The following is a 16,316-nucleotide window of genomic DNA, read 5'->3' as shown; positions in this document are numbered from 1 at the left end:
GTATGTGGCTATTGTTCGGGACGAACAATACTAAGGAGGGGGCAGAGTTGCGTCAGTGAGGTCACGTGACTAGTGTCACGCCACCTATTTTTAGAAATATCCTGTTTCTTCGTGAATGCCCTAGCATTTACTAGATATATGTTTGTCTGGTATATATATATAAGATGCTCACAACGTGACGAGACAATTGAACTGCAGTCAGAAAGTATTGTTGAAGTTAACGTTCATTGTATAGCGTTTGTTATAGAGTGACTGTTGAAAATAAGTGTATCGGTAAAGTTATATTCAGAAAGAATAAACCAGTTTTATTAAGAAAGGACTTGTGTCGCTAAAGTTTCGTGGGAATGAAGTTACGGAAAATCAACTAACGAACGGAGACGTAACAATATTAAACATTCTGACAAATACTGTTAATAGAAGTAACATTAAAGCCAATGAAAGCCCATTAAATAGCTCCAGCAGGGTAACTTTAGAGGAGTATAGCAGGAAAATACAGATAGTCCAGCAAAATGATGATACAAAATAATAATAAATTAATTAAATGAATAACAGAACCTGTAATTAAAACATAAACAAATTAAATGTAATAAAAAGAAAAATAATATACTAAGTATATTATGAGGTGTGTGTGTAACACAATTAATCAGACTTTAACTAACCCTTGTCACTTTACAAGACACGTGAAGTGGGCAACAGAAAGTAATAAATAAAGTATAATCCTCAGTAGTAGCTGAAAGGCACGATAAGATTTGAGAAGGCTCCCAATAATAATACTTAGAAAGTAACAACAATGATAAATATGATCATTAAAGTAACTATTGTCTGTAGTGCACAATGATGTATAAAAGATATTTAATACTAGAAATAAACTGTCAGTTATGGTTTGTGTTTTAGCAGAACACTCCTGAAGAAATGGTAAAGCAAACAATTGAGTGTCCAATTAAAGAAAAATATCAAATTTTGGTGTTTTAAGGTAATTTATTTCTAGTATTAAAATTAATTAGCAAAAACTAATGTAAGTTAGGTTATAATTTTATACTATATAGGGAATTCCTCTGTACAAGTATCCCAATTGTAACATGTTACCTTAGTATCCAGTTTCAACTTTGAAGCATTTTTTCCAGCCAGCACTTTAAACAAAGGAAGAAGATCACAAGCATAACGACACATAGGTCCTGTAGAAAGAAAGCTGTCAAGTTCTTTCTCAGCTGATGGGTATTCTCCTTGATTTGAAACAATTCCTAAAATGGCATAGAAAAGCTATAAAGAACTTTGATTACTTATACAATAATGATGCATTTAAATGACAGCTTTTAGGATTAAAATGATTTGGTATCTTCTTATTTACATTTCAAACATCCTAACTTAGTTTATTTACTTATGTAGTTAAGAAAAAAATTTTTTAATTTTAATGTTCATTTATCATGATCAACAAAATTCTCACTAAACTAACATTTTTACTTTATCATGTGCAAATAACAATTTGATATATTTGTTGAATAACAGGGATTGATAAATGCTTTAATTTCCTATACTGAAAATGTATTTCTGATAGGTACTTACCCCCTCATTCAGTTCTGCTTTCTGTATGCAAAAACGTTTTTTTGCATGCCACAAGCCTTGAGTTCCCACGTATCCTATGTCATTATGGTTCAACTGTGTCTCACATGTAAATCATCATGAGACAGCCTCCCACCAATAGGAGTGTGACACCCCCCTGATGCATGACTCCATTTGATTCTACCAATCTATTACTTTACTATAGGTAAGCACCTATTGGAAATGTATTTTCAGTATAGGTAAATTATAACTACCAATATAGTATATTACCTCCGCTCACATAAATAGCTAGAATCTCAGATTGAATAGGTGGAGGGATCGGTGCTAGGGAAGGAAAGAAGTATCCTTCAAAAGCATGCAAAGAACACCCTAAAAGAGGAGATACTCACATTAGAGGATCATATGTGGGAGACTGCACTACTTCTGTACCAGGTATACTCTTTACCCATTGTGGATAGACGTGATGCAGACATGGGCAGAAAATGGAAAAAGCAGATCCAAAAGAGAGAGAACAGTGGGTGGATAGGGATCCAAACCACACAATTTCTGAATCTCAATCCCATAGATTACACGAATGTGGGTGAAAGTAAAAAGGATGTGCTCCTAAGTATAGATTGGCTAAGGAGCAACAGGCTGTACATAACAAGTCAACTAAAATCCAAAACTCAGCCACCAGGAACCAACATCCATGTGGGGGGTAAGAAAGAGGATCATACTAGTGGCAAATCAACCACAATCCAAAACCCAGCCATTTGGTGAGGGTAGGAAAGAGAATCGTGCCATCTTCACCTTAAATTCAGCAGAGAAGAGGGAAATCTTATACCCACCAATCTGTGGGAACAGGATACATAATAGCAATATAATAAATTGTTTGGCCAATCTGGGAACCCAACATCCAGATGGTCGGTATAAGAAAGATGTCTCTGTAAACACTCCCACTGAAAAACAATATGACATGAATGACCTTGGTATATGAAAATCATCAAGATATAGTGTAAGAAGATGAACAGTATTAATCTGCAAGTACCACCACTGTAACCCACAACACGAGTGAAGTGAACAAGAGTATAATTGAGTGAGGGAACAGACTCCTGTAATACACTTGTGAAGTCTTATGTTGATTAGTTCAACACATTGACATCCCAATCCAGAAGGGCCTTGCAGAGGAGGAGGATGAATCTGGAAGGAAAGCAACAATAAGAAGAGAGTAGGAAAGGTATAAACTTTACAGTACTTGGAAAAATGGAAAGTGTGGGATAAGGCAGTCCAATAACCCATGATTGAGGAGACCAAAGACCCTGATCAAACAGCCAAGTAAAGAAATCTGTAAGAAGAAGAACAGTAGGTTGAGCAGGTGAAAACCCCAATCCAAAGACCAACAGCGGAAAGTGTTCCACTTATGTTGACAAACATCCACAGAGGAAGGGTGAATGGAACAAGCTAAAAACGAAGTGACTCTCTGGGACAATCTGGATCTCCTTGCCAAGGACTGGATTAAAACCAAGTGTGACGAAGGAGGATATGAAGGGCTGGATGAAATTTCGGTGACTGAGGTTGATGTAGAAGGGATGGAGTAGGAGCAGCCCCAGAAACCATGGTTGTGCTGGCCAGTAAGGAGGAATCAGAAGGACTTGACACAGAGTGGCATGTATGATCGAAATCACCTTGGAAACAGAAGGATGGATGGGAGGATACACATAAAGGTATTCGTTAGTCCAATCCTGACTGAATACATTAAGAGCCAGTGCAAGTAGATCAAGAATCGGAGACCAAAACAGAAGTTATTTGGTATTGATTGTTGTGGTAAACACATCCAGGTGAGGAGTACCCCAACAAAGGCATAGCCAGTGGAGAACAAGAGGTTCGAGAGACCACTCTGTCAGATAAACTTTGTCAGGACAGGAAAGACAATCTGCAACATGATCAAATGCATCTGAAAGTGGCACAGAACGAGACAAGTACCGAGCAGGAAGGCCCAAAAATAGAGATTCATGGTTCAACCACAAAGGGAATGAGAACCTCATATGTGCCCGACCCAAGGGAATAGGGGCTTCCTTAGAAGACCACATCCCCAAAAGTGATAGAACCTCTAGAGCAGTACAGGCATGGAGAACTCAAAGCTCCTTCAAATGGAGTCAAAGAGAAGAAGATTGGGCCAGACTGAGATGAGTGTTGAAAAAAATCACTCAAGTTCCGCGGATAATACCCGAATAACCCATTGATCTCTGATGAAAACACGCCACAAGGGAACAAATTTTATTAATTGAGCCCCTACTGGACAGAACATTTCCATCAGTGTCAAATAAAACAATGAAAGGAGGAACCTCTGGAGGTAAGAACTGGTAAGGGCTAGGAAGGAATAGAATGGGAAACAGTAATAGGGAGTTTGTCTAGGCTTATAATGAGACAAACGATCCACCAAAGATGAAAGGGTCAATGGCTATATCACCGACTCCAAACAGGATTCCAAAGTCTCAGGAATATTATCAAAACCAGACAGCCAGAAAAAGGGTGGCCATACATAAGTCCAGAAGATAAGTAGATGGCAAACAAACATGGGACAATATAGCATCCCTCACCAGAAGATCCCAACAACAGAAACCACATGTGTAACGAAAGAGCCAAAGAAGACAAATGTGCCAATGTTGAGGTCATCAGGGAGAGGATATACCCTGGAAAGCCCTCAAGATTGCAGTGGAACTCCTCAGAAAGGAAGTGAATAGTAGACAAGTACCATAAGATAATATGAAGGTGGAAAAACTGGGCATAGGATAAATTAACAGGATGATCAGGGTCCACTTGCACACAGGCAAAAGCGATTCCAACTGTTGAGAATCAAGAAATGGAAAGTTAGCCTGATGGTATGCTAAAGCAAACTGATCTGAAGGGTGAGGCATGCTAGCACCCTCAACCGAGAGACAAAACACTCTGCATGAACCCTAATATCCAGAGAAGGGGGAACACAAAATACTGAGAGGAGAGAGATATGTAAAAATGTGGATTATAAGAAATTGGGTAATGGATAAAACAGAACACATCTGGAAAATCATGTCTAAAAAAGCCATTAAACCCAGCTGATTCTACAGTAGGAGCATAGGAAGACATGGCACAACCAAGTGGAGGAAAAAGACTGTCAAATTTCTCATCATAATTCCATAGCCAAGTTACCCCCACCTGCAGCCTGTGTAAACATGCTGGTAGATGGTATTACCTCCGAAGTAATAACTTGGAATTTGGAATTCCATATTAACAATGAATGAACAAAGACAACAGTGTTAGAATAACGAAATGAAACTGGAAAAAATTAGCTAACTTTAAGTTTACAAACTGTTTTGAAATTGAAAAGAAAAATTCTACTTTGGAATGAATGGCAAAAAAAAAAAAAAAAGAACACTAAGTTTAAAGAAAGAAAACCACGATAGAAGAGCACAATAAAAAAAAATCTTCACACAAGCACTTCCAAATGAGAAGTGATAGTTCGGTAGAATCAAATAGATGGAGTCACATGCATCAGGTGGGTGTGTCGCATTTCTATTGGTGGAGGGCTGTTGCAGCTGAGCCCTGTTGAATATAGGATATGTGGGAGCTCAAGGGTTGTGGCATGCGAAAAATAATTTTAGCATATAGAAGGCAGCACTGAATAAGTATAACTATTTATGTAAGAATAGGTAATGTACCATATCGGAATTTGTGCTTCTTAATATGATTTACTTAGAATCAATTTATTTAGTTCTAAAAAGATTATTCATTAATGATAAAAACTAGAATTACCTATCCTTTCCTAAGGTTGATTTGTGGATTTACATACACTACCATTACACTCATACATCTCTTATGGTACAACATGAATTATATTACTTATATATCATAACCATAGAGTTTGTAGGCAAACTTCAATCGTTATTCCTGAAGATGGTGGCACAAGAACACTGAAACATGTAGTCACTTTAGGGCTAGTTCATGTTTTATTAAATCATATATTGTGTAATTATTTTAGCATTCTACCCCTGTTAACTGTAAATATATATATATATATATATATTACACAAGTGATATTTTAAATTATATTTAAACTGAATCTTTTTTAAATCTTCACTCAGAAATTCTGATGTTATAAAGTTAGTATAAGAGAGTGAATGATACTGAAGTGGTTATTAACTTTATGTCAAAGTGGTTTGATTAGTTTATCAATTTATAGAGTTAGTGTTAAAGATAGGTCTAAACAAAAATTAATTCTTTAATCCATATATCCACCAGATTTACCTGTGGAACTTTTGTGACCAAAGATACCATTAATGAAAGATGGAATACGAATACTTCCACCAATGTCAGAACCAATCCCAATAACAGACCCAGCAGATGCCAGTAGACAACCTTCTCCCCCTGTACAATATATGCATGTCATATAAAAAAAGAAAAACAATCTTAAAGAAGATTTATGGCAAATGACAAACATTATCTCAACATCTACTGTTAACACAAAAAAAACATTTACCACAGACAATTCAATATTTCACACACACACACATACATATTGTTACGACAGCAGAAGTCACGCAACGCTGGGAGCATGCGCGCTGGATTTTCTAGAAAGATCATGACTTATCGGGGAACCTCACAAATGTCCCAGTGTTTGCTAGACGCTCTCTTTTTTAGTATATAAGCCAGCGAAAGATAGGCACCATAAGTAAAGTGTGTGAGTTGCTGTGAATTATAGTGTGTGTTTATAAAAGTAGTTCAGTTAAAGTAACTGTGGAAATTCTGTGTATTGCAAAGTTGTATCGAGAAAAAATAAACTAGTTTTATTTAAAAAAGGACTTGTATCGCTGAAATTCCTCGGTAAGAATTTATACCGGAAATTAACAAACAAACAGAGACGTAACAATATATATATACGTATATAATATTAGGGATGTGGAATTTATGTTGTTTGTTGTCCAAAAACAAGAAGAAATTATTTTATGTTTTTTTTCAGTTATTCTTACTATTGTTAGAAGAACACTGAGGATTTCTAGGAAGCTACACAATTGGCTGAAAATTCTGAAGTGTGGAACTACTGCATGCTTGAGTTCAGAGACATGCATTTTCAATGTCTGTCTATATACACACACACACAATACCATTTCAGTTAAGGTATCACATATATACATACATATATATATATATATATATATAAAGGTAAACAGTGCTTTCTTTTACCAGTATTTTACATGCTACACTGTAAAATCCTACAAACTAATTGTTAAGAAACCATAAATTATATGAACAAACATACATGAAGAGCTTAGATGCAAAATAAGGTACATGGTATTCCTTCAAAACAGCTGCCAATAGAATTGTAGTGAGAGATATGTAATATTTTAAAGCCATACGGATAGTGTTTTGTCAAAAAATTAAATAGTCTTGTAAAATTTATAATAAAGTTATTTTTTTTAGGCTTCCATATAGTAACTTGTAATAGTTTTATTTAATATATAACCCACTTTTGATGTCATAGCATTATTGTGAAACCTCCCAAAATAGCTATTTCTCATACTGGCAGAATATATGGTGTTTTGTAACTAAGCATTTCAAATATATATAATGTGGAGACTCGCTATAATGTGGTAGTCAGAATCCATATCATGGGACCGAGTTATAAGTGAGGCAAGTTATAGAAATGTTCTGTCAAATGACCACAAAAGGTGGGGCCACATATTCATTCACATTCCAAATTCCCAAAAATCTTGAATAAACAACACAAAGAACAAGACAACTTATTCAGATTTCAATAATACAAATTAAATTTTATTACAAAAATGTAAAAATAATAAAAATATGAAATACGTAATGTACATGAATTTTTTCAAGTATCATTACACAGTAGAATCGAAGAACTACTGTTTCTTCAGACTGTTTTAACAAAGGCGTTTTTGTAATAATTCCCAAACATAAATTTTTGATTTATTTTTCACAGGAGTCTTCCCAGCTTTCCTATTCAGATCCTACCTAATTTGACCTAGTAATGAGGTGGATGATATGGTGTCACATACAACACCATGCCCGATCTGGTCCTGCAAACTCTCTCCTTGACAAGCTTTTATGTAGCAGAAAAAAGTGCCAAATTTAGGAGCTATTTACATCTATGTTAGCAAATAAATTCAAAGAGGAAGTATTATAGGAGTAAAAGTGGAATTGGACTCGTGCAATTCATGAAATTCAGAGAAATCGAGCATGACTGACTGACACTTGGCTTTTATATATATATATATATTGATACTTTTGGAAAAAAAAAGCTGGTTTATGTATCAATGACTTTAGGTTGTCAACACAATTTGCAGAATTCAGCTTTGGTCATATGTAAGAATGTGGATAATTGTTGTGGGCTTCATGAGTTCATAAGATTCAACTTATTTCAGTGTTGTTTCAATGCCATCTGCGACAGATTTTATGGATGGCAGTTGCCTAGACGAGTTTTCATCTCCATCCTCACTTTTATTACCCATATCATTATCATTTTTATTGGTATCAGTGATGCTTACTATTATTCCATCTTTGGCCAATTGATCATAAGTGGCTTTATTTTCATTGATGTTCAACCATGCAGTGATGCCTTCTGGTTGTATATCATCTCAACTGACTTTTTGTACATTTTTCATATCAGCAACTTTGAATCCATCATACTCACATTATTGAATCCCAGGAAGCATTGTTTGCTTTTGTTAATTTCTTCCTCCGTGAAGCCACCAAAGTCGTTACTTTGTTGTTGCTAGCATTGGTAGAGGCAGTTGAGTTCAATGCTGTGGTTTTAAATGTGGGTCCTATCAGGGATTTCCAGTAGTTAGCTATAGATTTTATTGTAACCTCATTCCATGCCTGATTGCAGATGTGGATGCCTTTTGTGTTGTTGAGTTTTTTCTTTGGTATGTTATGATGTCCAAATCATGTCAACCATATTCTTGATTAGATCTCTTCAGTAACTTAATTTAAATGTAACAATTATGCCTTGGTCAAGGGGTTGAATTTTTCACATTGTATTCTTTAGAAGGTATACACATGTAATTTTGCTATCTTTGGTCTCAAGGTTCTCAAGTCATGGATGAGCTGGACAGTTGTCGAGTAATAGGATGCATTTCTCTTTAAACTTCTTATGTCACAGGTGTCTTCTGGCAGATGGAACAAATTCTCCATGAAACCAGTTTTCAAAAACTGAGGAAGTCCTTTAAGCACTTTGGCTGTTCATGTAAAGGCATGGTATCATATTGATATTGATATGGTGAAAAAAATCTCAATTTCTAGAACTTCTTGTGGATCAACAGTGGGAATTTATCTGAGTCAGTAGAGTTACAGCAGAGGAGGACAGTGAAGCATGACCTTATCTGTTGTTTTGTCTGGAAGCATTTTATAGTACATGAATGTTTCATCACAGTTATAAATCACTTATTTGGAGTAGCCACCATCTTGAATTATTTTCTTCAGTTCCTAAGGGTAGGCTTCAGCAGCAACAGTGTCAGTAGAACTCTGTTCTTCCTGGATGGTTACTTGATTTATACCATGGCAGTTTTTAAAGCCCATCTGCCACCTACTGCTGGCTTCAAATTTGTCGTCATTATCTAGACCCTGTGCAAACTTTTAGGCTTGTGCTTGGAGAACTAGTCCAGATATTGATGCATCTTTTGCTCACTATTGTGTGAACCATGTGATGACTGCCTTGTCAAGTTGCATGTTGTTGGGTAATCGAGCTTTCTTTCTTTGTTGTCCATCTTCACCTATCTCTATGGAAACTTCGCAATGTTTGTGTTCTTTTAACCAATCATGCAGCATAGACTCAGCCATTTAATGTATTACAAGATAGATGTCTGGATAGCCCTTTTCATTATTTCATCTATGATGGTGAGCTTTTCAGCAATAGTGTGTAATTTTCTTTTCCTGGAATTGACATTAGTAGCAGACATGAGGATAGCATTGTTGAAATCATACTGATGTTTTGCAATTGTTCTGGTGCCTCTTTTATAGGGGATTAAGCAGCAGTCAATTAGAATAACAAAATTTCATTGATTAATTTGCTAAATTAATTAAGATGGGGAAATTTCCAAGGTCGGTTAATAAATCACTGTTACTGAGTGGATACTCAAAAATCTCCATTCAAACTGTCTAATTAACAGCTAGGGCTGGAATTTTGGGTTCCATGAGAGATCCACATTATACTGAGATTCGAACTATAGCAATTTGTGATATATCATGGCTCCATTGCAATTCAAGTATGATTATTCATGTGCCCATAACCCATTTTATCAATTTCATAATGTAAAAAAATCTAACAGCTGGCACCAGACAAACAATATTGCAAAAAAAATTCCATATTTCAGTGCTTAAAATCTTATCACTCAGATATTTTTGTAAATCATATTTACATATCGTACTTTCATTAACTGTTAAAGAAACACTGTATCTACATATCTTTGGGACACTGCAAAAACATATTTCATATAAATATTATGATAAATTTAGACTTAAATTTATATAAATCATACAAACAGCTAGACAACAGTGATTTTATCTCACTTCTCAATGTATGAATCCCAGGTTTATATTTTTTCACTGTTAAATAAAAGGAAATTCCTAAATGCTATGTTCTACCTTTTTGTTGTTTTTTTGGGACAGGAAGGGAGAAAGTAGATTTTTCTATGCACTTTGTTCCTTGGATGAGAAGTGTTGTTTTCCACACTTCTGAATATTCTTAAATTCTATTTTCAATACACAGTTTTTCCTCTTGAACTTGTATATACTCAGAATAACGTTTTTTCACAAAATAAAAACTAACACACTGTTAATGGCTACTTTTTAAAAAATAATTTATATTCAGTGTCTGCTGAGAAATTATAACTTACATTTTCAGACAAGTGGCATACCACTATTCTTGTAACAGTCAAGAAAATTTGAAATCAGTATCTTAAATTATAATTCAATAAATGTAAACTATAGTGCATACATTATTTTTAAAAGATCAACCTGATATAGTTAATGGATAGGAAATAAGGTGATTATAACTACAAGTTAAAACTTGCATACATAATATCAGTAGACAGCATTACAGAGAATAAAACATTTGAAATTGGTAACAGCATTGAAACTGATCTCTTTTGAATGTGCAATGATACAGGTTTCTAATTTTGTAAGATTACTAAATAATGTTGCAACAGTAAACCTTAATTTAAATGATAATTAAAGTAATTAAAAACATGTAATTAAGACAAAATTTTGAGCAGATCACATTAATAATAATAACTATAGTTTTCATCTCTGTCTATGCTTTTTGATGCATAATGACATTGTAATTTGCTATAGTCTGTAGTAGTTTATATTATAAATCATAAATTTATTTTAAAAAACAAATATGTATTCAAAAGGTCCAATAGTTTCATGCTATATTTTTTAAAGCATCTGTGTTTCAGACATACTGAAATTTATGAATTATTAATTCTTATCAATCCAAGGTCAGAGGTGGCATCATACGTACTACCACTAGGCTTTAAAGAGTTCATGTAATTTCACACTTTTTCTCTAACATAAACTTTCCATGAAAGGACTACACACATCAAATAATAGTTAACATCTTTAGTGAATACAACAGATGAGCCAAAGATGCAAATGAATCATTCCATTCAGTTCAAAATAGCAATAAAACTCTGTCTTAATACAAAACTTTTATTCTCTTAAATCATTATCAATGAAAATACACACACACTGAACATCCTACTAATGCTACTAACACTAATAACTAGGGGCCTACAGAAGAGGGGCTAACCTCCATCTCTACGACATTCTTTGGTGGACCATAAGAGTATACATCATGTTTGGTGATAACACAGGCCTACGACGGTTTTATTGTCTTGAAATCTTTACGTGTTCTATAATAATTCCTGTATGCTGAATCCAAAAACTATATCCATTTTTCTCCATTACATACAGATTTTTCACAAAATGTCATAATGCAATACATGAAAGAAAGTCCAAAACATGTAGACTTCACAAAAAAATCAGGATGAGCGAGAATGCATATTTGTTTGACATCAATGCTTCCCTCTTCTTCAGTTTGTTTGTATTTTTGTTAAGAAACTTGATAACAAATGTTCATTGTGGTAAACAAAATAATAATTTGATCTAATTTTTTTTTCTCTTCCTGATTTGTAAAAAAATTCTTACATGATAGAAAAAAATTAATATTATTTTCGAAATCTGCATAGCTGAATTATGGAAAATCCATTATTAAAACCAAGACAACTTCTATGAAGTTTCAATTTGCAGGCCTGTTTAATTAATCAAGTAGCTTGCCAGTTATAAGCATACAGAGCACACAGGGAAGAAGAGGAGGGGTGAGGTCCAAATGCCCACCCCTATGTCACTCCCTAGAGGGGGGTCCTAAAAGTATTAGCCGGGGTGGTGACAACCAGGTGCAGCAGTTCATCTAAGTGAACACACACACACACAAACACTTGTGTCGAGTAATGGATTAAATAATGCAAGTCAAAACTGTTGTCTTAGAGAAAATGGTGTTAACATGTAATTTTAATCCTCAATTTGTAATATTAATAGTAGCTTATACGATCCAATGAACAAAATGTGATTTTAAATGCACATACTTAGAGAAATTACTGAATTAGTAACCCAAACTTCAGACATTTACAAGCTAGAATATAAAATAAAAACCTCCCACCTCTTTGATTTGCTGAGATATCAATATATTTTGCAAACATATGAAGGTAGCTTCACTCACTACTCCATTCTTTTGAAACCTTGTTCACTCATGCCTACTTCTCTTAAGTACTTGTTTATAACCAATAAGCTGAGGCACCTATACTTTGTCTGGGGTATGAACTTAAAAATGTGTAGGTAGATGCTTTGATAAATACCTTAAAAATATTAACTTCACACAATTTCTTTATAACACAACATATTATTAAAGTATTGATTGTTACCTCACCAAAATTTTTGTGTAAGCTTTAAGAATTCAATATATATCTATATATATATATATATATATACTTCTGTAGGAAGAGGTAGCAGCCAAAGTAGTGACAGTATTGGTACTTTCTGTTGCCCACTTTCAACATCCAACTTTTAATGTCCTTCTACAGTGTTTCATGTGATTAATTAATGGATGGTCATTGGTCACAGAAAGGTTTTATGGGTTGAAGTTGAAAGGTCATGGGTCAAAATAGGAAGTTGGTATAACTCAAATAACGACTCTTCATATCAACCTTATGGTGGATGTTGGAGTAGAAACTTCAGCTGAGTTTGCATTATTGCAATAGTGGCAGTCATTTTCTTTCAATGCATTCCTCCATAGAGAGAGAATAACAGCAATAATAGGTATTGGAGAGGGTTGTGAACCCCCCATTAACATGCTCCTTGTTCCAAACTATCCTCCCACAAAGTTTTGTTGAGATTGGCCAAGTGACCTAGTAGTAGTTAGATAAGGGACAAACAGACAGAGAGAGACACAGATTTTTTCCCCTTTATATAAATAAATATATATAAAAAGAGCACATTACAAACTACATAAATCTGACCACCCCAGGAGGATAACTAACCAAAATATCTATCAAGTTTATTGGATCAGTCTGGTCTTTGTAAAGAGTCATATCATAAACATTTTCACACACTTTTATTATTTTAGACAATTCTATTTGTAACTACTGTACTATAAACAAGCTGTTAATTCCTCTTCCACTGTGTTCTTGGAACCCGAATCACGATAAATTTTGTGGAATAGTTTTAGTAATTGCCATGTACAAGCTTATTTGCTGTCAACAGTGTTGTACTACAGTGTCACATAAACAGCGTAGAGGCACGAGCACTTATTCATTGTTATATGATTGGCAGGTTTCAACTTCAGCAGCTAACAGCAAAATAAATATAGGAAATAGATGAGAAAAGATTAGAAGTAGAAACTCTCAGAGGAAGTACTCTGAAACTTTGTAATCAATGCTAGAGGATAGAACAGTACTACTCACTTTATTCTGTATTTTTCAACCTCTAAAGTTTTATGGTATAGATTTAGGGTTGAGTGAATAATAGATAAAATATAGTTTTTCTGAAGAAAAAAAAAAGATATTTATTTCAGATATTTTAGAGATTGTGCAAATAAAACTAGAAAATTTTCAGATGAAGAAAAGTGTTATTAATCTAAATATGAAAAACACTTTGCACTCAGAGCAGTCAATAAACACAGATTTTTGGTAAAAATACTTCATGAAAAATTCTGATTTTTTCATCTATACAAGACTTATAATACACAAAATATGTTAAAAGTTATCACATGGCAACTCTGACAGTCATTTCATAGTCACATAGTTGGTGTAATCAACAGAGTAAGTAACAAAAGGATTGAACTGGAAAACATGTAAAAATACAGAATGTAGAATGCATCATTAAGGATATACAACAGAACAACAAAAGTTATAGTACCTTTACAAACTATACATACTTTCAGGAACTCATAGTTATTGAATTACTCAAGATCGAAGCAGTATTGTTCAATAAAATAAAAATATAAACATAAACAAACAATACAGAGAAGCTACAATGAATAATTATTATATTTGTAATTCTCACAAAAGATTGTTAAAATTGATAAATTGTTTAGTGAACTATCCTTTCTTGTTAGTTTCATTAAAAATACTGGTCAAATGTTTAATATATATGTGTGAAGATCATTTTGTATAGTTAGTTTCTGGATTTGAAACTAGCTTACATTTCCTGTGCTGACTGAATCTCATGAGATTTGTTAGGATCATGGCTAAAACTTTCTACAACAGCAAAGGAACCCAACTAAATAAGACTAGTTTATGAAATTACCTAAATTATTTACTGGGGTAATTCTTGGTTCAGATCTATGTATGTAGCTCACTTTGATCAGAATTTATTAATCAACATCTATATTTTATAACTTAAAACTGAAATGATACTAAGATGCAAAGGAAGAAAACCGAAATAACTATCAAACTCATAAGAATGTGAAAATGAATAAAGTAAGAGGTTTTAGAATCATTCTGGGGTACGTTCAATAACTCCTGAAAGTTTCATGGTAAGCAGAGGTTGACACATTAGAAATGTTTTTCAAGGAAAAACAACATAAGCTGCTCTCTAAAGCACAGGTTTAATTTATTTTCTGCAAAACAATATGTGTGTAAAAAGGAACTGTAACCTACTACAATGATTGTTTATGGTTAAATACCCAAATTAGAACTGTATATGTTTTGTGATACCTTTAAACTCGGCATTTGACATGTACTTGGAAGACTTGTTGCCTGTATTTAAGATGAAAATTAGTTTTAAGATTATCATAGCTTAGTGGTTTTTATATGCTGACTTAAGATTACTAAATAATGGCTAAAACTGTCTTATATAGTCACCAGACTTTGTGAACTCTAAAATTATTGATGTCAAGGAACAGTCTTTTCAGTACATTTTTCAAAATTATTTATATATCAAATTGCTTCTGAACCCAAAAACTTTGTTGGTTAAAGGTTCTACTATTCCATGTGAGTAAAAAAAAAGATTAATCCCATTAATAACTACTGAGATTCTCATATATTTTACATAGAAAAATGAGTAATTTCATCCAATTTATTATTATTTTTGGCTTATTTATATACAATTAGTGTAGCAATAGACAAAAAGAATAAAATTATTTGACATGATGTTGATTCTACTAGTTGTAAGTGATATAAAATAAGTCAGTAATTTGAGGGTTGAATTTATGGATAAATGTAATTATATTTGATGTTGTTAAATGTTTTAAAATGTATGTTCTTGCTCATTCCTAAAGCTTGAAAGGTCTGATAATTGTTTATGTTCTATTGTATATACAGTATATTTGTGTTAATGTATTAAATCATTTCATGTTGCTAGAATTATGGCTGTTGTATGTTTGCTCACTTTAAGCATAGTTTATGCTAATAAACTATGGGGCACAGAATTATTACAGTAGCTTTCTCTCTCTGTATACTGTAATGATTTTTTGGGAGTGATTTGGTTTTAAAAAATCCTTCATCTTCATTCCAGCACAATCCTCACTTTTTCAAGAACTGGCAGATACAAATTAGAAACACCAGCATATCAGTAGAGAGGAAGGGCAGAAAGTTGGTATAAGGAGGTAAGTACCTATCAGAAATACATTTTCAGTGTTAAAAAATGTTAACTTCTGAAATGGTGCTAACTCTGCTCACCCATAGCTAGAATCCCACATTGCAAAGGAGGAGGGGCTGGTGAAGGTGCAACAGTAGTCAAACAAGTGGAGAACAACCTCCGTGAAAGAACAGGTGTGCCATAATTAGAAAAGGAGGCACATTAGTGGGGTATAGTATTACTTCTGGAACAGGTATGCTCTTTGCCAGTAATAAACACAGTAAGACTTATAGGTCAAAATGTAATAGTCAAGCACCATGTCATGCAATACAGGTTCCACCCATGGACAACAGACAGTATCAAAAACGTCCACATATGTAACAAGTGTGAGCACGTGACACAATGATAGTTAGAATTTAGGAAGGTGCCTGATAATCAGACATAAGTATTCATGGCTAGGCCAAATTCGGTCTGCCCGGCCAAAAAACATCCAGCAAAAGCGCCTAGGGATACATCAGATTATGCCAAGTGCAGTCCATCCTGTCAAAAACATCAGTGGAAGCACCTTGCATAAGTTTGTAAGATCAACAAGTGCAGTCTGCCTGGGCAAAAAACATCCAGAGGAAGTGCCTAGGAATACGTCA

General features: G+C 34.0%; 1 protein-coding gene across 1 annotated transcript in view; it reads right to left on the bottom strand.

The window, feature by feature from the left end:
- LOC106461098 (fatty-acid amide hydrolase 2-like) overlaps window positions 1–16,316 on the bottom strand; it is a 34,586-nt gene that overhangs the window by 11,142 nt on the left and 7,128 nt on the right. The window contains exons 3-4 of the mRNA XM_013920886.2: window positions 5,824–5,943; window positions 1,087–1,241 (exon numbers count right to left, since the gene is read on the bottom strand). Coding sequence (XP_013776340.2) covers window positions 1,087–1,241; window positions 5,824–5,943 — 275 coding nt within the window. The remainder of the gene's footprint in view (window positions 1–1,086; window positions 1,242–5,823; window positions 5,944–16,316) is intronic.

The sequence above is a fragment of the Limulus polyphemus genome, unplaced genomic scaffold (assembly GCF_000517525.1).
Source record: "Limulus polyphemus unplaced genomic scaffold, Limulus_polyphemus-2.1.2 Scaffold897, whole genome shotgun sequence".
NCBI lineage: Eukaryota > Metazoa > Arthropoda > Merostomata > Xiphosura > Limulidae > Limulus > Limulus polyphemus.
The sequence above is the reverse complement of the archived record's forward strand: the minus strand, read 5'-3'. Positions and strand labels throughout refer to the sequence as shown.